The sequence below is a fragment of the Cygnus olor genome, chromosome 1, assembly GCF_009769625.2.
Source record: "Cygnus olor isolate bCygOlo1 chromosome 1, bCygOlo1.pri.v2, whole genome shotgun sequence".
Lineage (NCBI taxonomy): Eukaryota > Metazoa > Chordata > Aves > Anseriformes > Anatidae > Cygnus > Cygnus olor.
Genome location: NC_049169.1, coordinates 208711999 through 208739825, shown reverse-complemented (window position 1 = coordinate 208739825; position 27827 = coordinate 208711999). Strand labels below are relative to the sequence as shown.

General features: G+C 50.9%; 2 protein-coding genes and 2 long non-coding RNA genes across 6 annotated transcripts in view; 2 read left to right on the top strand and 2 right to left on the bottom strand.

The window, feature by feature from the left end:
* Window positions 1-96: 96 nt before the first annotated feature.
* LOC121059642 lies at window positions 97-19192 on the bottom strand. Its single transcript, XR_005814603.1, has 3 exons — window positions 18960-19192; window positions 18912-18913; window positions 97-108 (listed from the first exon to the last, which is right to left on the bottom strand). It is a non-coding gene; the product is annotated as an uncharacterized LOC121059642 (long non-coding RNA).
* Window positions 2772-27827, top strand: part of LOC121059036 (erythroblast NAD(P)(+)--arginine ADP-ribosyltransferase-like) — a 29873-nt gene continuing 4817 nt past the window's right edge. The window contains exons 1-3 of one of the 2 annotated variants that reach the window (XM_040535455.1): window positions 3485-4741; window positions 5103-5141; window positions 5230-5536. In XM_040535455.1, the coding sequence (XP_040391389.1) occupies window positions 3955-4741; window positions 5103-5141; window positions 5230-5312 (909 nt within the window). In that variant the 5' untranslated portion in view covers window positions 3485-3954 and the 3' untranslated portion in view covers window positions 5313-5536. Of the gene's footprint in view, window positions 4742-5102; window positions 5142-5229; window positions 5537-27827 lie in introns of those variants that run through there. The other variant, XM_040535541.1, reaches the window with a different exon arrangement.
* Window positions 5931-7190, bottom strand: LOC121059513 (interleukin-18-binding protein-like). Of its 2 annotated transcripts, none has more exons than XM_040536420.1 (3): window positions 7027-7190; window positions 6621-6771; window positions 5931-6469 (listed from the first exon to the last, which is right to left on the bottom strand). In XM_040536420.1, exons 1-3 carry the CDS (start codon window positions 7049-7051, stop codon window positions 6289-6291), a joined length of 357 nt encoding a protein of 118 aa, XP_040392354.1. In that variant the 5' UTR covers window positions 7052-7190; the 3' UTR covers window positions 5931-6288. The 2 variants fall into 2 exon arrangements, with proteins under 2 accessions (XP_040392354.1, XP_040392428.1); XM_040536494.1 differs by having other exon boundaries at window positions 6621-6750; window positions 7027-7186.
* On the top strand, window positions 7336-26686 carry LOC121059625. The gene is made up of 3 exons (XR_005814600.1): window positions 7336-7346; window positions 15419-15425; window positions 26501-26686. It is a non-coding gene; the product is annotated as an uncharacterized LOC121059625 (long non-coding RNA).

Genomic DNA, 27827 nt, shown 5'->3' with positions numbered 1-27827 from the left:
GCACTGTAGAAGGGGATAAAGTTCCTGTAGTGCACGTAAGAAACATGCTGGGTAAGACAGTCTGGGCTACTCCCGCCTCAGGAAAAGACAAGCCCATTCGTGGGATTGCTTTTGCTCGGGGACGTGGATGCACTTGGTGGGTAATGCAAGAGAATGGGGAGGTCCGGTGTGTACCTCAAGGGGACCTAATACTGGGTGAGAATAGCCCATGAGTTGAATTATAATATGTTAATTATCATATAACACTGTATGTCACCGCTACCATGGTTGCTATATATCATAGATGAAAATGGTGATTAATTAGAAAGTATTGGAAAGAGTGTAACCTGAGCATGACATAAATGGTATGGAATAAGGGGTGGATATCTGTCCTGGTTTCAGTTAGGACAGAGTTAATTTTCCTCCTAGTAGCTGGCAGGGTGCTATGTTTTGGATTAGGATGAGAAGAGCGCTGATAACATGCTGATGTTTTAATTGTTGTAGAGCAGTGCTTACACCAAGCCAAGGACTTTTCAGCCTCTCTCTGTCCTGCTAGCGAGCAGGCTAGGGATGCAGCAGAAGCTGGGAGGGGACAGACCCAGGACAGCTGACCCAAACTGGCCAAAGGGGTATTCCATACCATCTGACGTCATGCTGAACAATATATAGGGGTGGCTAGCCGGGGTGGAGGGGTGGCCGGCTGCTCGGGGATAGGCTGGGCATCGGTCAACGGGTGGTGAGCAATTGCATTGTGCATCACTTATTTCGTACACATTATTACTATTAATACTATTATTATTATTATTATTGTTGTTATTCTTTTCCGTCTTAATAAACTGTCTTTATCTCAACTCACAGGCTTCACTTTCCCGTTTCTCTCCCCCATCCCGGAGAGGGAGGGGGGAGGGTGAGCGAACGGCTGTGTGGTGTTTGACTGCCAGCCGGGCTAAACCACAACAGGTGTCCAGAGCAGGTTTCTGTTTTTTCCTAAGGTTAAACAAACAGTTACGAATACCACTCAGGAATCTGCCCCTAGGCAGTGTGTTGGCAGGTGGCAGGGTGTGTGGGAGGATACGGGCAGGTACCTGTCACGGCTGTCTCCTCCGATGGTTTTGAACTTCATCCCTGAACAAGGGTGAAATCCTAAACAACTGAAAGAAATTTTGGAAGACGTTTGCCCTGCCCCGGCAATGCTGGAGAACTCCCTCCAGCTGGCTGCAGTGTGCTGGGGCCTGGCCTGTCCTACCAAAGGGTGGTTGGTGCTGCCCAGCACCCTCAAGGGGAGCAGGAGGGCTCTGGGTCTGATGACCCGATAACAGACATGGTAGCTAAACCACAGGGCCAGCTCTCAACGGTAGCAGTCACCCCTTTAGTCAAGATGAAACAATCGAAGAGGAAGTCAGCTCCTTTAGTAAGGGAAAAAGCTCCTCCAAAGAGGTTCCGGTAGGGAGAAGCAGAAATAGAAGCGACAGGCTAATCTACAGCAGGGACATCACAAAGAAAAAAAAAAAAAAAAAAAAAAAAGGAGGAAGAAGAGACAGAAATCATAAACAAGTCAGGATCACCTGATCCCTATTCCTGGGCGAGCTGCAAGGTGTATGAAGGGATTTCAGCCATTGTACAGGCGAGCACATTGTTGGGTGCAGCTTGGGATGCAGCGACCATGAGATGGTGGAGTTCAAGATGGAACTTGGTGGAAGAAGGCTAAAAGCAGGATTGCTACCCTGGATTTTCAGAGAGCCAACTTTGATCTCTTCTGGGACCTGCTTGGGGGTATCTCATAGGCTAGTTTGCTAGAAGGCAAGGGTGCTTGTGAGAGCTGGGCAACATTTAAACAGCACTTCTTCCAAGCTCAGGATCGGTGTATCCCGGAGAGTAGGAAATCAGGGAAGGGGGCGCAGGAAACCTGCGTGGATGAGCAAGGAGCTCATCAACAAGATCAAAAGGAAGAGGAAGGTCTATGAAGTGTGGAAAAAGGGCCTGTCCTCTTGGGAGGAGTATAGGAGTGTTGTCAGGGCCTGCAGGGACGCGACGAGGAAGGCTAAAGCCCACCTGGAGGTGAAGCTTGCAAAAGAGATAAAGGATAATAAAAAGATTTTTTTTTAAGTATGTAAACAGTAAAATAAAGACTAGAGATAATGTGGGTCCCCTGTTGAACGAGGTGGGTATCCTGGTAACGGGGAACGCTAAGAAGGCGGAGATACTGAATGCCGCCTTTGCTTCGGTCTTTGCTTCAAAGACCTTCCCACGGGATTCCTGGACCCTGGAGGGAGGAGAAAGAGTCTGGGAAGTGGAGATCTCCCCCCTGGTTGATGAGGGAGTGGTGGTTCGGGAGCGTCTGAGTGGGCCAGTAGGTCAAGGGCGGTGATCCTCCCCTCTACTCTGCCCTGGTCAGGCCTCACCTGGAGTACTGTGTCCAGTTCTGAGCTCCGCAGTACAAAGAAGACAGGGATCTCCTGGAAAGAGTCCAGCGGAGGGCCACAAAGATGATACGGGGCCGGGAGCATCTCCCCTGTGAGGAAAGGCTGAGAGACCTGGGTCTGTTCAGCCTGGAGAAGAGAAGACTGGGAGGGGATCTTAGCAATGTTTATAAATACCTGAAGTGTGGGAGACAGAGGGATTTGGCCAACCTCTTTCAGTGGTTTGTGGGGACAGGACAAGGGGCAATGGCCACAAAATGGAGCCCAGGAAGGTCCACACCAACATGAGAAAGAACTTCTTCACGGTGGGGGTGACGGAGCACTGGGACAGGCTGCCCAGGGAGGTTGTGGAGTCTCCTTCTCCGGAGATATTCAAGGCCCGTCTGGACGCCTACCTGGGCAGTCTGCTCTAGGGAACCTGCTTTGGCAGGGGGGTTGCACCCGGTGATCTCCTGAGGTCACCTCCAACCCCTACAATTCCGTGAGTCTGTGATTGTCTCCTGGCTTCTCCAATGCTGGTATAATGGTGCCAATAGCCTGGAGTTAGAGGGCAGGGAAGCCAAGCAGCTGGGATCCCTCTCTTGGGAAGGGTGCACTGACAAAGCCTTTGGAGGCAACTCCTGTTGGGTGTGAAGGGAAGGCATCCCTCCAAGAAAGTCACCTGGGCAACTGGACCACTGCTACCAACCCTCCAAGGCAAGCACTACATACTCACCGTGGTAGCAGCAACTACTGGGTGGCTGGAAACATACCTGGTAAACGATGCCACTGCCCCAAACACCATCTGGGGCCTGGAAAGACAAGGTCTATGGCGTCATGGTACACCCGAGAGAATCGAGCCCTGCAATGGGAGTCACCTCTGAAATAGCCTTGTAACCCCCTAGACCAAGAGGCACGGCATTGACTGGGTGTATTACATCCCCTGTCACCCACGAGCCCCTGGAGAGGTTGGAAGGTGTAAGGGACCGTTAAAAGCCTGTGTTACAGGCACTGGGTGCTGGGGCATGGAAACACTGGGATGCAAATTTAGCAGAAGCCACTTGGCTAGTTAATACCAGAGGATCTGACAGCCATCCAGGTCCTGCTCAAAGCCCCTGCGCACTGTGGGAAGTCCCCGTCGTGCATGGAGGGAAGTGGCTGGGGAAGGCAGGTGGATTGCTCCTGCCTTGGGAAAAGGCAAAGCCATTTGTGAGAGCGGTTGTGGTGGCGTTTAGCTGTCCATCAGGGCAACACCACCACAAACACCCGTGGGACTGGGACCCGCACTAACGCTAAAGCAAGGGGAAACTGCTGAAGGGGAATTTCCTGACTGTGTCCCTGCAGATACTTGCAACAACTGGGCAGCAGCAGCTATTCTGGGCGGTCATGGGGGGCCAGCATATAAATAGCCCATGGGAAGCAGGCAGGGGTTGCTATAAAAAGCCACAGCAGGCAGCTCCACGTGTCCTGCGCACCGAGCAGAGCAGAGGTAACAACTCGCTGCAGCTCCAGGGCTGCTGGGACTGGGCCGGGGGGACCTGTGGGTCTGCAGCCGGGCACCGGGGTCCTTCTGCACATGGAGCACCTCGCCCTGGGCTGGGTGCTGCTGGCCAGCAGCCTGTTCGGCACCTCAGCCACTGGCAGCAAGCGAGACCTCGATGCCATCAAGGAGGTGGCGATGGACTTGGTCCTCAGCTCCTTTGATGACCAGTACCAGGGCTGCAGCCGCATGATGGAGAAGGAGCTGGAGGAGCTGAACCGTACCGAGTTCGCCAGCCCTGCCTACGCGGAGGGCTGGAGAGGTGCAGTGACGGAGTGGCGGAATCGATGGGGCCGTGCCACCCACCCGCTGGTGCTGCGGCAGGAGCAGGCGGTGGCTGTGCTGGCGTACACTGCCGAGGGGGACCTGTACCGACAGTTCAACGTGGCCGTGCGCGAGGGCGGGCGCTCCCGCGAGCACTACCTCCAATCCTTCCCCTTCAAGACGCTGCACTTCCTCCTGACCAAGGCCCTGCACACCCTGCGGGATGCCCAGGGCCAGAACTGCCACCGCGTCTACCGCGGCATCAGAGGCACCCGCTTCACAGCCCAGCTCCACCAGACCGTCCGCTTCGGCCAGTTCACCTCTGCCTCCCTCAAGAAGGAGGTTGCTCAGTCCTTTGGCCAGGAAACCTTCTTCTTTTTGGATACCTGCTACAGTGTCCCCATCAAGAACTTCTCCTTCTACCCTGGTGAAGATGAAGTCCTCATCCCACCCTTTGAGGTCTTCAAGGTCACCAACTTCACCCGTGACAGAGACGGAAACTTCATCCATCTCCACTCCCAGGCTGCGCGCAGCACCTACAACTGCGAGTTTGTGAAGGGTAAGGGCAGCCCGCAGGGTGGGTGCCACCAGGAGGCTGGGGCTGGGGCACAGCCGTGGGCAGGCGCCGCGCTCCCCGCGCTCCTCCAGCCTTGGCCGCAGGAGAGCGGGGGGCCCCGTGCCACCGGCTCTGTGAGGGGAAGGGGAGCCTTGTGGTGAAGGCAACAGCTCCGTGTCAGGAGCTTCAGGAGCTCGGGGAGCTTGAGGAGCTCGCCTTCAGACCAGGTCTTCCCTGCGCATCCCTGCGCACTCCCAACTGCTCTCCCTTGGGGTTTGCAGTGGGGGCCCTCTGTGGCATGGCCAGGTCAGGGCGAGGGGCACAGACTGCGGTGGTGCACAGATTTTGTTGGTCTCTTTGGCAGAGAAAAGGTGCAAGGAGCAGCCGTGTGTTTTCAGCGCAGGTAAGAGGCGAGCCCCCAGCCCCTTCCCACGGCCAGCGCCGTGCGTGCACCCTCCGGCGGTCATTAACTCCCTGTCCCCCCCCACCAGGCAGGAGCAGTCCCAGGGAACCCCCACACCTCTGGGGTCTCCTCTTGGTAGCCACAGCCCTGGCAGCCGTGGGATGCCTCTAACCCAACTATGCTGGTGCTGCACCTCCACAAGGAAAATGGGGCAGAAACGTGAAAACACATTTAATGGAAACTGTGGGATTACGCTTTCCTCTTCCGGATGCTTTCTGCTCCAGCAGGAGCGGTGCCACCAGCCCCAGGATGCTCCGGTGGCCCTAGAACACCAGCAGAGGCTGGAGGAAGCCTTTTCCTGGCTTTTCCAGAGAAATAAAAGCATTGCTGTAGGATGGAGGCATCGAGCAGGGTTCCTGTGGCTCCCCACACTGGGGGCATTTTGCATGGGCGGCAGCGAAGGGTCTTCTCCAGCTCCCTCGCCAACCCTCCTGCATCCAGAGCATCCCAGAGAGTGCTGCCCCGGGTCCTGCGAGGGGGCATGGGGAGCACTGGGGGCTCCTCCGCTCTCTGGGGAGCCTCCACAGTGGCTCAGGATCAGGGATTTGGCTGGCACCGACCGCCTCAGCCCCCAGTGCCCAGGATCGGGCTCTGCAGAGGGGACGGACGGGGGCTGCCCCATGGAGCAGCGCACGGCACTCACTCAGCTCTGCCGGCACCGTGGGCACCTCGCCTTCCTCCTCGCCCCACGGGTGTCCCCTGCACCCCCAGCACACAGGTGACACCAGGCAGCCTCAATGCACTTTAATGAATCCCTGCTGCCGCACAACCTGCTGCGGGCAGGTCCCGGGGGGCGAGGGGCACCAGGAACCCCGCAGCGGGGCTGTGTCCGTCAGAGCAGGGCCGAAGCCCTGGGGCTGGGCAAAGAGCCCCCACAGCAGCCTCCTGAGCTGGGGGTGGGCAGGGTGAGAGCCCACCGCACCGCGGCCAGCCAGGGTCCGGCAAGGGCCGGGCTGGGGGCAGCTCCGGGCAGGGGCAGGAGGGTTTCCCCCCACGCCGGTCCCACGGAGCATCCCTTCCCATGCGGTCGGGGCAGCCCTTGCCCCGCACCGTGGGGCTCTCACCCGTCACGAGCTGCTGCCCGGTCTCAGCCCGGTCCCCTGCTCTCGGTGGGGGCCGGCTCCGGGGGGCCCCATCGCACCTCCCTGGTGTCAAGGCCGACGGGGCTCAGCACCACGCAGGTGAAGTTGGTGCGCAGGTCCCGGGCGCTGAAGGAGCTGAAGAGCAGGTCGCGGCGCAGGACCACCCCCGAGCCCCGCGGCTCCTCTCTGCGGGGCGAGCAGCAAGGGCCCCGTCAGCACCCACCCCCGAGCACCCCCAGCCCCCGGACCCCCAGCAGGGCCGGAGCTGCCCCTTGCCACGAGCCCCCCGCTGCTGCCCGCAGGTGCCCCCGCAGCCCCGGGACCCCCATGTACTCACAGCAGCATCCCCTCGTGCACGGCCCCGTCCGGGTGCAGCTTCTCGATGAAGGAGCCGTTCCCCAGCCAGTAGAGCAGCGTGAGGTCGGGGAGGCTGCTCACGGCCTCGCAGGAGATCTTCACACCGCAGCCTGCGCATGGGGGGAGATGGGCTGGGACCGGGGGGGTGGCAGCGATCCCGCTGTGCAGCCCCCCCTATTCCATCCCCGGGGGGCCCCGTGGGAACAGCCCCTACCTCACCCGCCCCCCAAAAGCCCCCGCAGAGCCTTCCTGGGCACCCAAGCCCCAGCTGCAGGGGTGCGGGAGCCAACCCCCCCTCCCCTCCCAAGGATGAGGGGCGCAGCCCCAGCTCAGCACGGGCTCCCCGCAGCCCCTGTCCCCAGGCAGTCCCCACGGGGGTCACTTACCCAGGCGGGGGTGCTCTGCCGGCATCCGCAGGGTGAGAAAAATCTCAAATAATTTTCTTCAGGCAGGATCTTCCGTGAAGCTATTTCATTCGCGACTGCAATGGCGGGCGTCCTGCCAATTAGGAGCGCATTTTAGTAAACACATCATAACCTTTTATTCCCTATTCCCCGACGCCTGATCACCTCCCCTGTTTCCTCATTGGCTGAGTACTACAGGTTCACAAGCTACTCGACGCCCCTCTATACCATGTATGTACAATTTTTCTTTTTTTCAACCCTTTAATTTCTCCATTCTTATGTTTTGAGAACTTGTGATCTTTGTTTTACTGTTCTCACACTGCGCATCCTGTTTTTCTCACGCTTCCACCTTCTTTTGGAAGAGTGAGGCCTTCTACTGTCCACTTATCTACTTAGCATTGCTCCTTATTATGACTACGCAAGTACCTTAGAATACAGAAAATTAGTTCTCTACTGCAAAAACACACCTGTGTTTCTCACAATTCTCCCCTTCTTCTTTTCTTACTCCTATTGTTGTTTTTGCACCTCTTCACATACCGCACTCTTGAGTTTTTCCAACTTGGCGAAGTCAGGAAGGGGACCAGTAAAACTGCTGTCTTGGACTTCCGGAGGGCTGACTTTAAACTGTTCAGGTCACTGGTTGGCAGAGTCCCTTGGGAGGAGGTTCTGAAGGGCAAAGGAGTCCAGGAAGGCTGGGCGCTCCTCAAGAAGGAAATCTTAACGCCTCAGGAGCGGTCTGTCCCCACGTGCCCAAAGACGAGCCAACACGGAACTAGACCGGCCTGGCTGAGCAGAGAGTTGTGGCTCGAGCTTAGGAGAAAAAGGAGGGTTTATAATCTTTGGAAAAGAGGGCGGGCTACTCAGGAGGACTATAAGGATGTTGCGAGGCTGTGCAGGGGCAAAATTAGAAAGGCCAAAACTCATCTGGAGCTCAATCTGGCTACTGCCGTTAAAGATAACAAAAAACGTTTTTACAAATACATCAATGCAAAAAGGAGGACTAAGGAGAATCTCCATCCTTTACTGGATGCGGGGGGAAACGTAGTTACAAAAGATGAGGAAAAGGCTGAGGTGCTCAATGCTTTCTTTGCCTCAGTCTTTAGTGGCAAGACCGGTTGTTCTCTGGATACCTGGTACCCTGAGCTGGTGGAAGGGGATGGGGAGCAGGATGTGGCCCTCGCTATCCATGAAGAAATGGTTGGCGACCTGCTACGACACTTCGATGTACGCAAGTCGATGGGGACGGATGGGATCCACCCGAGGGTACTGAGCGAACTGGCGGAGGAGCTGGCCAAGCCGCTTTCAATTATTTATCGGCAGTCCTGGCTATCAGGGGAGATTCCAGTTGACTGGCGGCTAGCAAACGTGACGCCCATCTACAAGAAGGGCCGGAGGGTAGACCCGGGGAACTATAGGCCTGTTAGTTTGACCTCGGTGCCAGGGAAGCTCATGGAGCAGATTATCTTGAGTGTCATCACGCGGCACTTGCAGGGCAACCAGGCGATCAGGCCCAGTCAGCATGGGTTTATGAAAGGTAGGTCCTGCTTGACGAACCTGATCTCCTTCTATGACCAAGTGACGCGCTTGGTGGATGAGGGGAAGGCTGTGGATGTGGTCTACCTTGACTTCAGTAAGGCTTTTGACACCGTTTCCCACAACATTCTCCTCAAGAAACTGGCTGCTCGTGGCTTGGACTGGCGTATGCTTTGTTGGGTTAAAAACTGGCTGGATGGCCGGGCCCAAAGAGTTGTGGTGAATGGAGCCAAATCCAGTTGGAGGCCGGTTACTAGTGGAGTCCCCCAGGGCTCAGTGCTGGGGCCGGTCCTCTTTAATATCTTTATCGATGACCTGGATGAGGGGATCGAGCGCACCCTCGGTAAGTTTGCAGATGACACCAAGTTAGGTGCGTGTGTCGATCTGCTCGAGGGAAAGAAGGCTCTGCAGGAAGATCTGGATAGGCTGGACCGATGGGCTGAGGTCAACTGCATGAAGTTCAACAAGGCCAAGTGCCGGGTCCTGCACCTGGGGCGCAACAACCCCAAGCAGCGCTACAGGCTGGGAGATGAGTGGCTGGAAAGCTGCCTGGCGGAGAAGGACCTGGGAGTACTGGTTGATAGTCGGCTGAATATGAGCCAGCAGTGTGCTCAGGTGGCCAAGAAGGCCAACAGCATCCTGGCTTGCCTAAGAAGCAGTGTGGCCAGCAGGTCTAAGGAGGTGATTGTCCCCCTGTACTCGGCTCTGGTGAGGCCGCACCTCGAGTACTGTGTTCAGTTTTGGGCCCCTCGCTACAAGAAGGACATGGAGGTGCTCGAGAGAGTCCAGAGAAGGGCAACGAAGCTGGTGAGGGGTCTGGAGAACAAGTCTTACGAGGAGCGGCTGAGGGAGCTGGGGTTGTTTAGCCTGGAGAAGAGGAGGCTCAGGGGAGACCTCATCGCTCTCTATAGGTACCTTAAAGGAGGCTGTAGAGAGGTGGGGGTTGGTCTATTCTCCCATGTGCCTGGTGACAGGACGAGGGGGAATGGGCTAAAGTTGCGCCAGGGGAGGTTTAGGTTGGATATTAGGAAGAACTTCTTTACCGAAAGGGTTGTTAGGCATTGGAATGGGCTGCCCAGGGAGGTGGTTGAGTCGCCATCCCTGGAGGTCTTTAAAAGACGTTTAGATGTAGCCCTTAGTGATATGGTTTAGTGGAGGACTTGTTAGTGTTAGGGCAGAGGTTGGACTGGGTGATCTTGGAGGTCTCTTCCAACCTAGACGATTCTGTGATTCTGTGAAGGTGCAATATCCTTCTTCGGATGTCACGGGGGATGATAGGTATACAACGCCATTATTATTACAATACCAACAAATAGTTGTTTGAACCAATTCTATTCAGGTAACCACAAAGTTACTTTCTCCCAAATGTTTCTAAATCCCCAGGAATTGTCATCTTGAGCTACTCTATGTAGGATCTTGTGTTGTTTTTTTTTCCCAAATATTTTTGAGATCAGTCAAATTCATCCCATTTGATCTACATATATACAGCAACTAGTATTAATTACAATGCACGCTCCTCCTTATGAGGTTATTAATAAATCTAATACTATTTGATTCTAGAATACTCTTTTTGCAAACTTATCAAACTTATTTTCTAGTTCTTCAATTATGGCTGAGATAGTTACAATAGCATTTTCTAATTCACTCACCCTTAACCAAGGTAAAAACCACCTTGCAACGCTGTGAAATGCTAGAGAATTTTACTAAAGGATTATCTGGAGTCCGCTTAATTCTGCGTGGGGTCTCAAGGGGCTTTGGCTTTGTGGGTCTTCAATTATAGTTACATCTGGAATTATTGCCTCCAGGATGCAAGCTCCCTTCCATCCTAGGGGCAACACCTTCCTGGCTTTATTGCCACATAGCCAGTACCACCCCTTGCCATTCGGGACAGGCCATCTGGTTACAGGATTCTCATGTTGTATCTGGTGTGCATTATGTATATTAGCACTCCCGTGGCTACCATATTTGGTACAGTATGGATTATTCCCTACTTCATGGATATTTCCACACCCAGGGTCAGTACTATTGCCCCCTGAGTTTCAGTCATTGTTGCTTAAAAGGCACCTGTGATAACACAGTATATTGTAGCCAGGACTATGAGTAGCGAGCTCAACTTCAAAATCTATTCCTTCCCGGGACTGAGTACGATCTGTCATTTTTAGAAATCTAGAGATTCCAGACACAGTTGCTGCTGGAAATAGCAATCAGGGACAAGGCCTTTTCAGTCTTTCTAGGCATCTGGGTGAGAGAGGGAGTTAGGAGAATCTTATCAAGTAGAGATAGAGCGCTGACAGCATTAAACTAGGATGCTACTTAGTGTCTTTGCTAACTATGGTGAATTGTGCAAATTAACTAAAGCAAGAAGCCTTGGGCCACTTACCAAGGTCAGTCTCCTAATAAGAGAGTGAGCCTACCTTAAGAAACTGGTAGAAACTGGTCCTGCGGATGGACGAGAGCCAAGGAGCAACTGAGTCTGCGCAAAGACAAGAGGTCAACTAGCGGTGACGAGGAAGAGTCATCAACCTGTGAGAAACACTCTGCAGCCAATAACTTAGGCTCAGGTGAGGATCTCAGCGAAGTAGTAATTTATTTGTGATTGCAATGGCAGGCGCCCCACAAGCAGGAGAGCACACCTACTAGTTCCATAACACAGTTTATATACTTTCTTTCCTCGAGGACCGGGACCCTCCCCTGTTTCCCCATTGACTGGCTAATCCAGGTTCACAATCTATCCAGTGCTTCACAGACAATACATGGCTTTCAGTTGCCGGCCTGTTATAAGTCAAATTTCTTTTGACTTTTATACTCTTTGAGGTGGTAGTGTTTCTTACACAGTGATTTCCGCCTAATTGCGCTAAGGATTCTGGTTGTCTGCATTTTACAAGGTTGTCTGTTAAGTTTTCTTATCACTGCAAGCATACCTCAACACCACATTCCTTCCCTCTAAACAACGCAACTCTGCAAAAACAACATTTTTATTCCCACAAACCTTCATCCCCACGACCCCCGACGACCACCACCAGAATACACTGCGCAAGCGCGGATGGGAGGGGTTTAGGGAAATGACTCCTTGGAACTTATTTTAATACGAAGCAGGGACAGGTTATGAATATGTACAGGCGTATTGTGAAACTTCATGCATACGTAACTCTTTACTGCATATAACCAAGGCGAGCTGCCGCATCAGGTGCGCACGACTTTGGCGGGACTACCCCCCGTGCTGCCCAGCGCTGAATAAACATACCTACTTTAAAATCTTACCGATTGTGGAGTCCGTTTTCCGCAAGTCATGGATGCAAATCCAACAATTATTTTGAGATAGAACTCAAGAGATGTTCTGGATTAATTGGAAATGCTGATTTTTCCCTCCATCCTATCACTAATCCACTGAGAACAGGTTTTACTCTGATAAGCTTAAAATACATCATTTCTATGTATATATACACCCCTATAATAATTAAGAAATAATAATTAAGAAAAGCAATAAAAGTTACAAACCGATAAGGATTCTTCTGGTGGGGATTAAATACCCCCCTTTCTCCCACTTCCAGAGAGTGTTCCCTGGAAACACTCCAATTCTGTGGAATTCAGTCCCTTTTACTCATTAATTCATTAAGAATTCTTCTAAGGAGAAGTTAAAGGTTTACAATAGATAGTTTTAACAGTTTTAACCTTAAAAGTCTTTGTTAATCTAGTCTCTCTGGTATCAGGGTTAACTGATGCTTTTACCCAGGTAGAGTCCACCCTTTCTCAGCCATTCTTACTGTCGTCTCAGTAGTCAGGAGCACTTGGAACAGTCCGTCGTCCCACTAAGGCTGCAGTTTCAGTTCTCTCCATGTTCGCATCAGATCCCAATCGCCTGCTCGGAATGGATGGATCACCACTTCCAAAGGTGGGGTTTGAGCTAACAGTCCACAGGTCCTGAGGGATGACAAAGAGGACGACAGCCCGAGTATATAGTTCTTAAGAAAAGCATCTTTTGTTTCAGACTGAGGTAACTCATTCCCTTTGTCCATGTACAGCAATCCAAATAATATTTCATATGGCAAAACTCCCACATCTTTTCTCGCTGCACTTTGAATTCGGAGAAGTGCCAAAGGTAAGCACTTCGTTTGGGGAAGCCAAGTTTCCAGAACTTAGTCAATTGCTTCCTTACTGTCTGATCCTTTCCACCCTTCCAGAAGACGAAGGATGCCAAGGGGTGTGAAATTTCCACTTAATTCCTAGAGTCCACATTAGCAATATTTCTGACATAAAGTGATTTCCTCGATCAGAGTCAATATTTTCAACAATTCCATACCTGGGAGTTATTCGTTCTAGAATTACTTTAGTTACTATGTTTGCAGTAGCAGATACGGAAGGGAAAGCTTCCACCCACCCTGACAAATGACCTACCAAGACTAGTAAGTATTTAAATCTACCTACTCTAAAGAGTTCTGTAAAATCTACCTGTACATTTTGGAAGCGTTGAATTCCTGGTTCTCGCCCCTCCTTTGGGCTGACTGCGGATAATTTTCCTGTTTACCTTTTGACATACTACACAACTCCTGCATACTTGTTCAGCCAGAGTATATATATATATTCCAACACATGCATATTTCCATAGCACAGCGTCACACGTTGCTTGAATTCCCCAATGACCCTCTTGATGTAAAACAGTTAATATTTGCCTCATTAGCACTTTATTCAGCATTTCTCTCCCATCAGGGAGTATCTGTTTTCCTTTGGACTTCGCGACACCTCATTCCTTAAAAACCTCACTCTCTTAAAACTTTTCAGTTCTTTTTAGTTTTGGGTAGGGCTAGCTCAACAGTTCCCTGAATCCTCTCTGGATTTATTCTTTGTTCCCCCTCAGACACTAGATGCCCTAAATACTTGACTTCTCTTTCTACGAATGTTAATTTATTTTCCAATACTTTCAAGCCCTGTTTTCCCAGAAAGTCAAATAGCTTGTTAGTGGCTTCCTTCACAGCTGTTTTCTCCTGTCCTGACAATAAAAGATCATCCGCATATTGTAACAGTAACACCTCCTTTGGAGGTTGGAGTTACTCCAAAATTTGTTCTAGAACTTGCCCAAATAAATTGGTGGCCCTGTAAACCCCTGAGGTAAAATTGTCCATCTGTATTGCTGCTTCCATCCCATTTCAGAGTCTTTCCACTCAAAGGCAAATATATCCTTGCTCTCAGGGCCTGAGAGCACCCCATTAATAACACTGTTATTCCAGCCTAACAATTTACTATTGAATGCCCAATTTCATTATCAAATCCTTTCCCAACAAGTTAGTCCCCGCCTCGGGTGCATACAATAATTGCCCAGTGATCATTCTATCCCTAGTCTCAGCTTGGAGTCCCCCAAAAGTGGCACTGTTATCCCAGTCCCTTCTACCCCCATCCCATCTAGGGTTTCATTAGTTAATTTAAGCCCTGATACTTTACAGGCCAGTAATGACCTAGCTCCAACCCCCCACCCACCAGTGCCACTCAGAGCAGGGAAGAGGTGGAAGAGAGTGGATGGGGGAAGGTGCCCCTGGCTTATTTCTTTGTTTTTCACCGCTCCAGCCCATCAGCAATAGGTAATACTTTTTTTTTTTTTTGCAATGGTGGGCGCCCCCCAAGCAGGAGAGCACACCTACTAGTTCCATGCTCCGGTTGCCCTAGAACACCAGCAGAGACAGAAAAAAAAAGAAAAAAATGTACATACATGGTATAGAGGAGTGTCGAGTAGGTTGTGAACCTGTATACTCAGCCAATGAGGAAACGGGAGGTGATCTGGTGTCGGGTAATAGGGAATAAAAGGTTATGATTTGTTTACTAAAATGCACTCCTGATTGATAGGACGCCCGCCGTTGCAATTGGGAATGAAATAGCTTCACGGAAGATCCTGTCTGATGAAAATTATTTGAGATTTTTCTCACAATTTGGGGGCTTGTCCAGGATCTTGTCGCCTGCCGAAGATTTCTTGCCACCACAGACAGGAAGGTGCACCCCACTGATTTCAGCGGTCCCTTCGGGGGTGGTGGGTTGTCTTGGTACAGCCGGCAAAGGACTGAGACTGTTAATTTGAAGACAGGCCCTGCAAAGCTCTGGGGAGAAGGGAGGCCGGCACTGACATACACAGACACAGCCCGGATATGGTTCAGCCCGGATCGGGAACAGGCACAGGGATTACTGCTGATAACCCGGACTGGGAAGCCATGCACGGACCGATGTAAGGGAAACTTTACCGTATCTTGCCTCAGGTTGGGTTCGGGGATACTCTTGTGTGGAGTGTGAATGAGATGCACTTTTAGTGCAAAGTGAGTGTGGAGTCCCGATCCACGAGGTTCTGTAGTCTCGCGAGGGGACGAACGAAGTCCCCTCGGCTGGAGAGGGACGAAGAGAAAGAGAGAGGAGAGGAGTGAAAGAGAGTCTCGGGGGTTTGGGCCCTTAGGTGTACGGTACCCCGAGCACAGTGAAGTGAGGTGCTCAGCAGTACGCCCCACCTCTGTCCTAATCCTAGGTGAAGGCGCATGGTACCCTGTGGGTGGTAAAGTCCACAGCAGCACGTCAGGAAGAGGTTGGGGATTAAGGGTTCCAAGAGTCAGCAGGGTGGGGTTGGAGACCCCGGGATTGTGCCTAAAGATAGCCCTTTGGAGAGAATGATAAGGATTTGGAAAAACAACCCAAAGACTAGGGAAAAAAGATTAAAAAATATATAATTAAAAAATGGTTTGATATTGTGCAATCGTCTGGCCTAAAAAGTTAATAAATGGAACTTCAGTATTTTGGCCAAAATACGGGTCTGATGAAAATTCAGGCTTGAAATTTATATGTAAACACTAAGGCTCCGTTTTCGGGGGAGGAATCAAGTTATGCTCCCTATAATCCCAATATTGCACCGGAGGCAGCGGCAGCTGCTCCAGGAGGGGAGACAGGGACTGCAATTGACGCTGTGCCTGGAGAAGTCGCGCCGGGGAGCGCAGAGTGGCAGGAGCGGAGGCAGGGGGGTCCCGGTGGGGGCTCGGGGCCGTTCAGGGCGACGCAGGGCCGGTGCCACTGCCCCTTTACCAGCAGAGAGGTTAGGAGTTTTAAGTAGTCTTTAATTGAGGGCCTAGCAGAACAGTCAAGTCTGTTTCTAATGCCTAATTTGTATTCTGGGGGGGGGGGGGACCGGGAGTGGGGGCTGCTGTCAGTCTGTGGTGCTTCATCTCCCCCACTCCTTCACGGGCGCTCTCCCCCCTGCTCTATTGTGAGGTGCCGACCTTCCTGAGCTGGTCCTGTGTGGGTTTCTCCACGGGCAGCAAAAAACGGGCTCTTTGGGAGCTGGTCTGGTGTGGGTTCTCTCTCGTGGGGTGCCGACCTTCCTGGGCTGCTCCTGAATGGGCTGCAGCGTGGAGATCTGCTCCGATGCAGTACACCATGGGCTGCGGGGGGGGGGGTCTGCCTTCCCCACCAGGGGCTTCTCTGTGGGCTGCGGGGGGGCTTCGGCACCTGGAGCACCTCTGCACCGCACTCCCCCTCCTCTGCACTGACCTTGGTGTCTGCAGGGAGGTTTCTCACTCCTCGCTCCCCCAGCTGCTGTTGTGCAGCAGTTTTTTTTCCTTTTCTTGGATGTGCTCTCATAGAGATTTAAACTACATTGCTCATGGCTTGGCTCTGGGCAGCGGTGGGACCCTTTGGAGCCGGCAGAAACTGGCCCTTATCTACATGGGGCAGCTGCTGGATTCTTTCATAGGGGCTGCCACTGCAGCCCTCTCCGCTACCAGAACCGTGCCATGTGAACCCAATGCACTGAGGCAGCTAGACAGGATCTTCCGTGAAGCTATTTCATTCCCAATTGCAACGGCGGGCGTCCTATCAATCAGGAGTGCATTTTAGTAAACAAATCATAACCTTTTATTCCCTATTACCCGACACCAGATCACCTCCCGTTTCCTCATTGGCTGAGTACTACAGGTTCACAACCTACTCGACACTCCTCTATACCATGTATGTACATTTTTTCTTTTTTTTTCTGTCTCTGCTGGTGTTCTAGGGCAACCGGAGCATGGAACTAGTAGGTGTGCTCTCCTGCTTGGGGGGCGCCCACCATTGCAAAAAAAAAAAAAAGTATTACCTATTGCTGATGGGCTGGAGCGGTGAAAAACAAAGAAATAAGCCAGGGGCACCTTCCCCCATCCACTCTCTTCCACCTCTTCCCTGCTCTGAGTGGCACTGGTGGGTGGGGGGTTGGAGCTAGGTCATTACTGGCCTGTAAAGTATCAGGGCTTAAATTAACTAATGAAACCCTAGATGGGATGGGGGTAGAAGGGACTGGGATAACAGTGCCACTTTTGGGGGACTCCAAGCTGAGACTAGGGATAGAATGATCACTGGGCAATTATTGTATGCACCCGAGGCGGGGACTAACTTGTTGGGAAAGGATTTGATAATGAAATTGGGCATTCAAATAGTAAATTGTTAGGCTGGAATAACAGTGTTATTAATGGGGTGCTCTCAGGCCCTGAGAGCAAGGATATATTTGCCTTTGAGTGGAAAGACTCTGAAATGGGATGGAAGCAGCAATACAGATGGACAATTTTACCTCAGGGGTTTACAGGGCCACCAATTTATTTGGGCAAGTTCTAGAACAAATTTTGGAGTAACTCCAACCTCCAAAGGAGGTGTTACTGTTACAATATGCGGATGATCTTTTATTGTCAGGACAGGAGAAAACAGCTGTGAAGGAAGCCACTAACAAGCTATTTGACTTTCTGGGAAAACAGGGCTTGAAAGTATTGGAAAATAAATTAACATTCGTAGAAAGAGAAGTCAAGTATTTAGGGCATCTAGTGTCTGAGGGGGAACAAAGAATAAATCCAGAGAGGATTCAGGGAACTGTTGAGCTAGCCCTACCCAAAACTAAAAAGAACTGAAAAGTTTTAAGAGAGTGAGGTTTTTAAGGAATGAGGTGTCGCGAAGTCCAAAGGAAAACAGATACTCCCTGATGGGAGAGAAATGCTGAATAAAGTGCTAATGAGGCAAATATTAACTGTTTTACATCAAGAGGGTCATTGGGGAATTCAAGCAACGTGTGACGCTGTGCTATGGAAATATGCATGTGTTGGAATATATATATATACTCTGGCTGAACAAGTATGCAGGAGTTGTGTAGTATGTCAAAAGGTAAACAGGAAAATTATCCGCAGTCAGCCCAAAGGAGGGGCGAGAACCAGGAATTCAACGCTTCCAAAATGTACAGGTAGATTTACAGAACTCTTTAGAGTAGGTAGATTTAAATACTTACTAGTCTTGGTAGGTCATTTGTCAGGGTGGGTGGAAGCTTTCCCTTCCGTATCTGCTACTGCAAACATAGTAACTAAAGTAATTCTAGAACGAATAACTCCCAGGTATGGAATTGTTGAAAATATTGACTCTGATCGAGGAAATCACTTTATGTCAGAAATATTGCTAATGTGGACTCTAGGAATTAAGTGGAAATTTCACACCCCTTGGCATCCTTCGTCTTCTGGAAGGGTGGAAAGGATCAGACAGTAAGGAAGCAATTGACTAAGTTCTGGAAACTTGGCTTCCCCAAACGAAGTGCTTACCTTTGGCACTTCTCCGAATTCAAAGTGCAGCGAGAAAAGATGTGGGAGTTTTGCCATATGAAATATTATTTGGATTGCTGTACATGGACAAAGGGAATGAGTTACCTCAGTCTGAAACAAAAGATGCTTTTCTTAAGAACTATATACTCGGGCTGTCGTCCTCTTTGTCATCCCTCAGGACCTGTGGACTGTTAGCTCAAACCCCACCTTTGGAAGTGGTGATCCATCCATTCCGAGCAGGCGATTGGGATCTGATGCGAACATGGAGAGAACTGAAACTGCAGCCTTAGTGGGACGACGGACTGTTCCAAGTGCTCCTGACTACTGAGACGACAGTAAGAATGGCTGAGAAAGGGTGGACTCTACCTGGGTAAAAGCATCAGTTAACCCTGATACCAGAGAGACTAGATTAACAAAGACTTTTAAGGTTAAAACTGTTAAAACTATCTATTGTAAACCTTTAACTTCTCCTTAGAAGAATTCTTAATGAATTAATGAGTAAAAGGGACTGAATTCCACAGAATTGGAGTGTTTCCAGGGAACACTCTCTGGAAGTGGGAGAAAGGGGGGTATTTAATCCCCACCAGAAGAATCCTTATCGGTTTGTAACTTTTATTGCTTTTCTTAATTATTATTTCTTAATTATTATAGGGGTGTATATATACATAGAAATGATGTATTTTAAGCTTATCAGAGTAAAACCTGTTCTCAGTGGATTAGTGATAGGATGGAGGGAAAAATCAGCATTTCCAATTAATCCAGAACATCTCTTGAGTTCTATCTCAAAATAATTGTTGGATTTGCATCCATGACTTGCGGAAAACGGACTCCACAATCGGTAAGATTTTAAAGTAGGTATGTTTATTCAGCGCTGGGCAGCACGGGGGGTAGTCCCGCCAAAGTCGTGCGCACCTGATGCGGCAGCTCGCCTTGGTTATATGCAGTAAAGAGTTACGTATGCATGAAGTTTCACAATACGCCTGTACATATTCATAACCTGTCCCTGCTTCGTATTAAAATAAGTTCCAAGGAGTCATTTCCCTAAACCCCTCCCATCCGCGCTTGCGCAGTGTATTCTGGTGGTGGTCGTCGGGGGTCGTGGGGATGAAGGTTTGTGGGAATAAAAATGTTGTTTTTGCAGAGTTGCATTGTTTAGAGGGAAGGAATGTGGTGTTGAGGTATGCTTGCAGTGATAAGAAAACTTAACAGACAACCTTGTAAAATGCAGACAACCAGAATCCTTAGCGCAATTAGGCGGAAATCACTGTGTAAGAAACACTACCACCTCAAAGAGTATAAAAGTCAAAAGAAATTTGACTTATAACAGGCCGGCAACTGAAAGCCATGTATTGTCTGTGAAGCACTGGATAGATTGTGAACCTGGATTAGCCAGTCAATGGGGAAACAGGGGAGGGTCCCGGTCCTCGAGGAAAGAAAGTATATAAACTGTGTTATGGAACTAGTAGGTGTGCTCTCCTGCTTGTGGGGCGCCTGCCATTGCAATCACAAATAAATTACTACTTCGCTGAGATCCTCACCTGAGCCTAAGTTATTGGCTGCAGAGTGTTTCTCACAGGTTGATGACTCTTCCTCGTCACCGCTAGTTGACCTCTTGTCTTTGCGCAGACTCAGTTGCTCCTTGGCTCTCGTCCATCCGCAGGACCAGTTTCTACCAGTTTCTTAAGGTAGGCTCACTCTCTTATTAGGAGACTGACCTTGGTAAGTGGCCCAAGGCTTCTTGCTTTAGTTAATTTGCACAATTCACCATAGTTAGCAAAGACACTAAGTAGCATCCTAGTTTAATGCTGTCAGCGCTCTATCTCTACTTGATAAGATTCTCCTAACTCCCTCTCTCACCCAGATGCCTAGAAAGACTGAAAAGGCCTTGTCCCTGATTGCTATTTCCAGCAGCAACTGTGTCTGGAATCTCTAGATTTCTAAAAATGACAGATCGTACTCAGTCCCGGGAAGGAATAGATTTTGAAGTTGAGCTCGCTACTCATAGTCCTGGCTACAATATACTGTGTTATCACAGGTGCCTTTTAAGCAACAATGACTGAAACTCAGGGGGCAATAGTACTGACCCTGGGTGTGGAAATATCCATGAAGTAGGGAATAATCCATACTGTACCAAATATGGTAGCCACGGGAGTGCTAATATACATAATGCACACCAGATACAACATGAGAATCCTGTAACCAGATGGCCTGTCCCGAATGGCAAGGGGTGGTACTGGCTATGTGGCAATAAAGCCAGGAAGGTGTTGCCCCTAGGATGGAAGGGAGCTTGCATCCTGGAGGCAATAATTCCAGATGTAACTATAATTGAAGACCCACAAAGCCAAAGCCCCTTGAGACCCCACGCAGAATTAAGCGGACTCCAGATAATCCTTTAGTAAAATTCTCTAGCATTTCACAGCGTTGCAAGGTGGTTTTTACCTTGGTTAAGGGTGAGTGAATTAGAAAATGCTATTGTAACTATCTCAGCCATAATTGAAGAACTAGAAAATAAGTTTGATAAGTTTGCAAAAAGAGTATTCTAGAATCAAATAGTATTAGATTTATTAATAACCTCATAAGGAGGAGCGTGCATTGTAATTAATACTAGTTGCTGTATATATGTAGATCAAATGGGATGAATTTGACTGATCTCAAAAATATTTGGGAAAAAAAAACAACACAAGATCCTACATAGAGTAGCTCAAGATGACAATTCCTGGGGATTTAGAAACATTTGGGAGAAAGTAACTTTGTGGTTACCTGAATAGAATTGGTTCAAACAACTATTTGTTGGTATTGTAATAATAATGGCGTTGTATACCTATCATCCCCCGTGACATCCGAAGAAGGATATTGCACCTTCACAGAATCACAGAATCGTCTAGGTTGGAAGAGACCTCCAAGATCACCCAGTCCAACCTCTGCCCTAACACTAACAAGTCCTCCACTAAACCATATCACTAAGGGCTACATCTAAACGTCTTTTAAAGACCTCCAGGGATGGCGACTCAACCACCTCCCTGGGCAGCCCATTCCAATGCCTAACAACCCTTTCGGTAAAGAAGTTCTTCCTAATATCCAACCTAAACCTCCCCTGGCGCAACTTTAGCCCATTCCCCCTCGTCCTGTCACCAGGCACATGGGAGAATAGACCAACCCCCACCTCTCTACAGCCTCCTTTAAGGTACCTATAGAGAGCGATGAGGTCTCCCCTGAGCCTCCTCTTCTCCAGGCTAAACAACCCCAGCTCCCTCAGCCGCTCCTCGTAAGACTTGTTCTCCAGACCCCTCACCAGCTTCGTTGCCCTTCTCTGGACTCTCTCGAGCACCTCCATGTCCTTCTTGTAGCGAGGGGCCCAAAACTGAACACAGTACTCGAGGTGCGGCCTCACCAGAGCCGAGTACGGGGGACAATCACCTCCTTAGACCTGCTGGCCACACTGCTTCTTAGGCAAGCCAGGATGCTGTTGGCCTTCTTGGCCACCTGAGCACACTGCTGGCTCATATTCAGCCGACTATCAACCAGTACTCCCAGGTCCTTCTCCGCCAGGCAGCTTTCCAGCCACTCATCTCCCAGCCTGTAGCGCTGCTTGGGGTTGTTGCGCCCCAGGTGCAGGACCCGGCACTTGGCCTTGTTGAACTTCATGCAGTTGACCTCAGCCCATCGGTCCAGCCTATCCAGATCTTCCTGCAGAGCCTTCTTTCCCTCGAGCAGATCGACACACGCACCTAACTTGGTGTCATCTGCAAACTTACCGAGGGTGCGCTCGATCCCCTCATCCAGGTCATCGATAAAGATATTAAAGAGGACCGGCCCCAGCACTGAGCCCTGGGGGACTCCACTAGTAACCGGCCTCCAACTGGATTTGGCTCCATTCACCACAACTCTTTGGGCCCGGCCATCCAGCCAGTTTTTAACCCAACAAAGCATACGCCAGTCCAAGCCACGAGCAGTCAGTTTCTTGAGGAGAATGTTGTGGGAAACGGTGTCAAAAGCCTTACTGAAGTCAAGGTAGACCACATCCACAGCCTTCCCCTCATCCACCAAGCGCGTCACTTGGTCATAGAAGGAGATCAGGTTCGTCAAGCAGGACCTACCTTTCATAAACCCATGCTGACTGGGCCTGATCGCCTGGTTGCCCTGCAAGTGCCGCGTGATGACACTCAAGATAATCTGCTCCATGAGCTTCCCTGGCACCGAGGTCAAACTAACAGGCCTATAGTTCCCCGGGTCTACCCTCCGGCCCTTCTTGTAGATGGGCGTCACGTTTGCTAGCCGCCAGTCAACTGGAATCTCCCCTGATAGCCAGGACTGCCGATAAATAATTGAAAGCGGCTTGGCCAGCTCCTCCGCCAGTTCGCTCAGTACCCTCGGGTGGATCCCATCCGTCCCCATCGACTTGCGTACATCGAAGTGTCGTAGCAGGTCGCCAACCATTTCTTCATGGATAGCGAGGGCCACATCCTGCTCCCCATCCCCTTCCACCAGCTCAGGGTACCAGGTATCCAGAGAACAACCGGTCTTGCCACTAAAGACTGAGGCAAAGAAAGCATTGAGCACCTCAGCCTTTTCCTCATCTTTTGTAACTACGTTTCCCCCCGCATCCAGTAAAGGATGGAGATTCTCCTTAGTCCTCCTTTTTGCGTTGATGTATTTGTAAAAACGTTTTTTGTTATCTTTAACGGCAGTAGCCAGATTGAGCTCCAGATGAGTTTTGGCCTTTCTAATTTTGCCCCTGCACAGCCTCGCAACATCCTTATAGTCCTCCTGAGTAGCCCGCCCTCTTTTCCAAAGATTATAAACCCTCCTTTTTCTCCTAAGCTCGAGCCACAACTCTCTGCTCAGCCAGGCCGGTCTAGTTCCGTGTTGGCTCGTCTTTGGGCATGTGGGGACAGACCGCTCCTGAGGCGTTAAGATTTCCTTCTTGAGGAGCGCCCAGCCTTCCTGGACTCCTTTGCCCTTCAGAACCTCCTCCCAAGGGACTCTGCCAACCAGTGACCTGAACAGTTTAAAGTCAGCCCTCCGGAAGTCCAAGACAGCGGTTTTACTGGTCCCCTTCCTGACTTCGCCAAGTTGGAAAAACTCAAGAGTGCGGTATGTGAAGAGGTGCAAAAACAACAATAGGAGTAAGAAAAGAAGAAGGGGAGAATTGTGAGAAACACAGGTGTGTTTTTGCAGTAGAGAACTAATTTTCTGTATTCTAAGGTACTTGCGTAGTCATAATAAGGAGCAATGCTAAGTAGATAAGTGGACAGTAGAAGGCCTCACTCTTCCAAAAGAAGGTGGAAGCGTGAGAAAAACAGGATGCGCAGTGTGAGAACAGTAAAACAAAGATCACAAGTTCTCAAAACATAAGAATGGAGAAATTAAAGGGTTGAAAAAAAGAAAAATTGTACATACATGGTATAGAGGGGCGTCGAGTAGCTTGTGAACCTGTAGTACTCAGCCAATGAGGAAACAGGGGAGGTGATCAGGCGTCGGGGAATAGGGAATAAAAGGTTATGATGTGTTTACTAAAATGCGCTCCTAATTGGCAGGACGCCCGCCATTGCAGTCGCGAATGAAATAGCTTCACGGAAGATCCTGCCTGAAGAAAATTATTTGAGATTTTTCTCACCCTGCGGATGCCGGCAGAGCACCCCCGCCTGGGTAAGTGACCCCCGTGGGGACTGCCTGGGGACAGGGGCTGCGGGGAGCCCGTGCTGAGCTGGGGCTGCGCCCCTCATCCTTGGGAGGGGAGGGGGGGTTGGCTCCCGCACCCCTGCAGCTGGGGCTTGGGTGCCCAGGAAGGCTCTGCGGGGGCTTTTGGGGGGCGGGTGAGGTAGGGGCTGTTCCCACGGGGCCCCCCGGGGATGGAATAGGGGGGGCTGCACAGCGGGATCGCTGCCACCCCCCCGGTCCCAGCCCATCTCCCCCCATGCGCAGGCTGCGGTGTGAAGATCTCCTGCGAGGCCGTGAGCAGCCTCCCCGACCTCACGCTGCTCTACTGGCTGGGGAACGGCTCCTTCATCGAGAAGCTGCACCCGGACGGGGCCGTGCACGAGGGGATGCTGCTGTGAGTACAGGGCAGCCCCAGGGCTGCAAGGGCACCTGCGGGCGGCAGCAGCAGCAGCAGCAGCAGCAGCAGCAGAGGGGCTCATGGCAAGGGGCAGCTCCGGCCCAGGGTACCCCCAGCCCTGCTGGGCGTCTGGGGGCTGGGGGTGCCCGGGGGTGGGTGCTGTGAGAAATAAAGTCGTGTTTTTGCGGTAGAAAATTCCTCCTCTAACCTTGCATATTCAAAAATGATTGTGCAGGCAGGACAGTAGCGTAGCAGCGGGGAGTATGGTAAGCAGATAAGGGGAAGGTCCCACTGTCCCAAAATTAGGAGGATCCCTAAGAAAAACAGGACGAGAAGTGCAAAATCGGTAAAAACAAAATCATGGGCCCTCTACTCATGAGAGAAGGAAAAAAGGAGAAATTAACAGTTGGTCAAACAAAATTGTACATCTATGGTATAGAAGTGCGTCGAGTAGGCTGTGAACCTGTAGTTCTCAGCCCATGAGGAAACAGGGGAGAAATCAGGTGTCAGGTCATAGGGAATGTAAGGTTAGGATAAACTTTTACTGGGCGCTCGTGCTTGCAGGACGCCCGCCATTGCGATCGCAAATAAAAATGCTACTTCACCGAGATCCTTGCCTGAGCCAGTGTTCTTGGCTGCAGAGTGTTTCTCACACGTCCTTAGCAGCGCTGGTGTGATCCCGAGCCCAGTTAAAGCAGTGTCCCAAGCAGCCAGATGCCGGCACATTTTTCCAGATCTCGGAATATCTGACAAGGGTGGTTCCCTCAGGGAATTTGCACCTGAGAGTCGACACGAGGCACAGCTTCTGCTCTTCATATCTTTGCTGCTCTTTTCTGCTCCTTTGTGTTTTGTGTTCAAGGAGAGGCCAGAGCCCAGCACAACAGCAGCTCCAGTCTACAAAAACTTCATTTTCCCACAACAAGGACAATGCCTATGTTAAATGCCTCTCTAAAGCCTGCCAAGCAGGAACGTTTCTTACAAGAACTCTGTAGATCTTTGGACAGGCAGCAAGAGAGACTGTTAAAATTAAAATTCATATTTCAAATGCTTCCATTCGTGGCTACATTTTTTTTCTTATGCTCTTAATGAGAGCTTTAAATTATTCTGAAGAGTAGTTTTCTGCCATCAGAGCAAGCAGGCTGTTTCTTTATATGGCACCCTGAATCTCGTAAAGCAGTTTCACACAAGACAGTGACAGCCATGCCCGCACCTCACGTTATCAGTGCTCAGCTTCCTAGCCACAATTAAAACCCGGATTTGACCTTCATTGCTGATACTTAAATAGGAGAATTATCAGTCCTTCAGTTATTGGTGATCCTTCATGATTACTTCCCTGAAGAAAGATAAAGAGGCGTCATAGACGATAAGAGTCTTTGTTATTTGTTTTGTGGGCACAACCACACTGTTGAGGGGTTGAAACTTCTCTGCAGGATCTCCTGTGCTGGGAGCTCCCAGCATCAGCAGGGACCGTGGTGGGGCTCAGCTGGAGGGAATGACTTCATCCTAGCCAAAACACACATCTACATGTGCATATGTGCAGCTCTGTGTGTGTGTTTTCAGGGAAAGGCTCCCCATGCTGCTCTGAAACTCAGAGTGCCCCCACGTAGCATAACTGCAGCTACAGAATGGCAGATAACTGCCCGTGCCCCCCAAATGAGAGTCTTTTAACGCAGACAAAATAATGCAAGTTAAAAGAGACTTGCTAATAATGCACAGCTCCTGTTTGGGGTTTGCATTTACGCAGTGCAGGGGTAAAGATGGTTAAATGTACCCGTCAGCCCAGCAGGGCTGGGTCTGCAGCGGCTCCGTAGTGTACCCCCGAACAATGGTGCGCATATTTCGCTCCTACCAACGCGTTCAGTGTTTTTCAGCAGAAGAATGGCTGAGCACAGGGTGATGTCACTGCAAATCAGAAATAAAAACCATCTATACAGTCGTGTTAGTATCCTCAGTGACCTGGTACCGCGCCGACCATCCTGGGACGCCCATGCCAGCCCTGGCACAAGGCGTGCTCCGGGTGTGAGAGGAGGATAAACACTGTGGAGGTGGAGAAACACAGAGCACAAATGCACCCAGAGGAGGAGGATTTCATCCCGGTGAGACATGGGGTTAGAAATTAGAGAGCGATTGATTAAGAATGAATATGTAGGCAACAGTCATTGCTTAATATGTGCTACATTTGCGATGTACTGTGCCTGTGCTGGACTTAGGCCTCCAGATAACAGGAGCCCCTGGGACACCGAGAACCAGATCAAACCAACCTTACATCTCAGATTGTGACCAAGGGCTCAGAGAGCACGCGCAAGGAGACGAGGTGAAAAGTTCAACTCTGATGAAGACATCTTACTTCATCCTCACGACCCTCAGCGCCCACCACCAGAAGGCACTGCGCAAGCATGGATGGGAGGAGTTTATGGAAATGACTTCTTGGAGCTAATTTTAATACTAAGCGGAGCTAGGTTATGCATATGTATAGGCGTATTGGGAAACTTCATGCATAGGTAACTCCTTACTGCATATAACCAAAGCAAGTTGCCACATTAGGGTGCGCACGACTTTGGTGGGACTACCCCCCGTGCCGCCCAGCGCTGAATAAACATACCTACTTTACAATCCTACTGATTGCAGAGTCCGTTTTCAGCAAGTCACCAGCTGTGCCCGCCCGGTCTGCTTCCCCTGAGTTATTTGCAGATAAAGGGCTTATTTGCCTTTCCCAATACTGTAACCACAAGGCAAACACCGCGAAGCCTCTCGAGCCCCCTCCTGCCTGGGCCGGGCACCTGGTGCCGAGGGACAGCAGTGGCATTTGCTCCAACAGAAACCCTTCCTGCACCACGTGCCCAGCCCAGAAATGGCAACCGCCCCCCAAAATGCAGCCCACCAGGGACCCCCAAAACCCCTGCATCAGGTTTCGTGCCCAGAGCAGGGCTGAAGGCACGGGAAATCCCAAATTCCCGGGTGCCAAGGTTGCCAGCCCTCTCCAAAATGCTGTGGTTTGGGTCAGGGTTTGGCAGCGCGGGTGTGGGTGCAGGTGCCATGGCAGTGTTTGAGTGCAGGAGGAAGGTGCCCTACGGGCCAGCCGGTTTGGCAGCAATTTGACATGAATTAAGCCATTATGAGCAGGTTAAGATGTCCGAGGGACCGCTCCCCGTGCCAGGGCTGGGTGACTGGTGCTGCCCCACGCCGGCCCTGGCAGGCAGCCTGTTTGGAAGGACGGGGACATTCGCCCTCCTGGCCACCAGCCACCCCGTGGGCCAGCCCCAAACCCGGCTGCTTCAGCAGTGGGGACGAAGCCAAGGAGCCCAGGAGGGCCCAAGTCCATCCCCTTCCCGTTTGCCACTACGCGCTTGCCCCTTGGAAAACACATTTGGGAGCTGCGGTACAAAAGGCCAAAGCTACAGCTGGCAGCACCCCGCAGGAAGGAAGCAGGAAAAGCTCCGGCATCATCGGCCAGAGCCCGGCCGGACCCTCGGGGGCGCGCGAAGCCGGGTGCCTCCGGCCGGGCTCGCAGCGTGCACCCGAGGCTGGAGCGATGCTGGCCGGCCGGGGAGAAAGCATCTTGGGTGTGGGATCGGGCTGCGGTGCCAAATCACCCTGCAAGTCCCATCACAAAGCAATTTTGG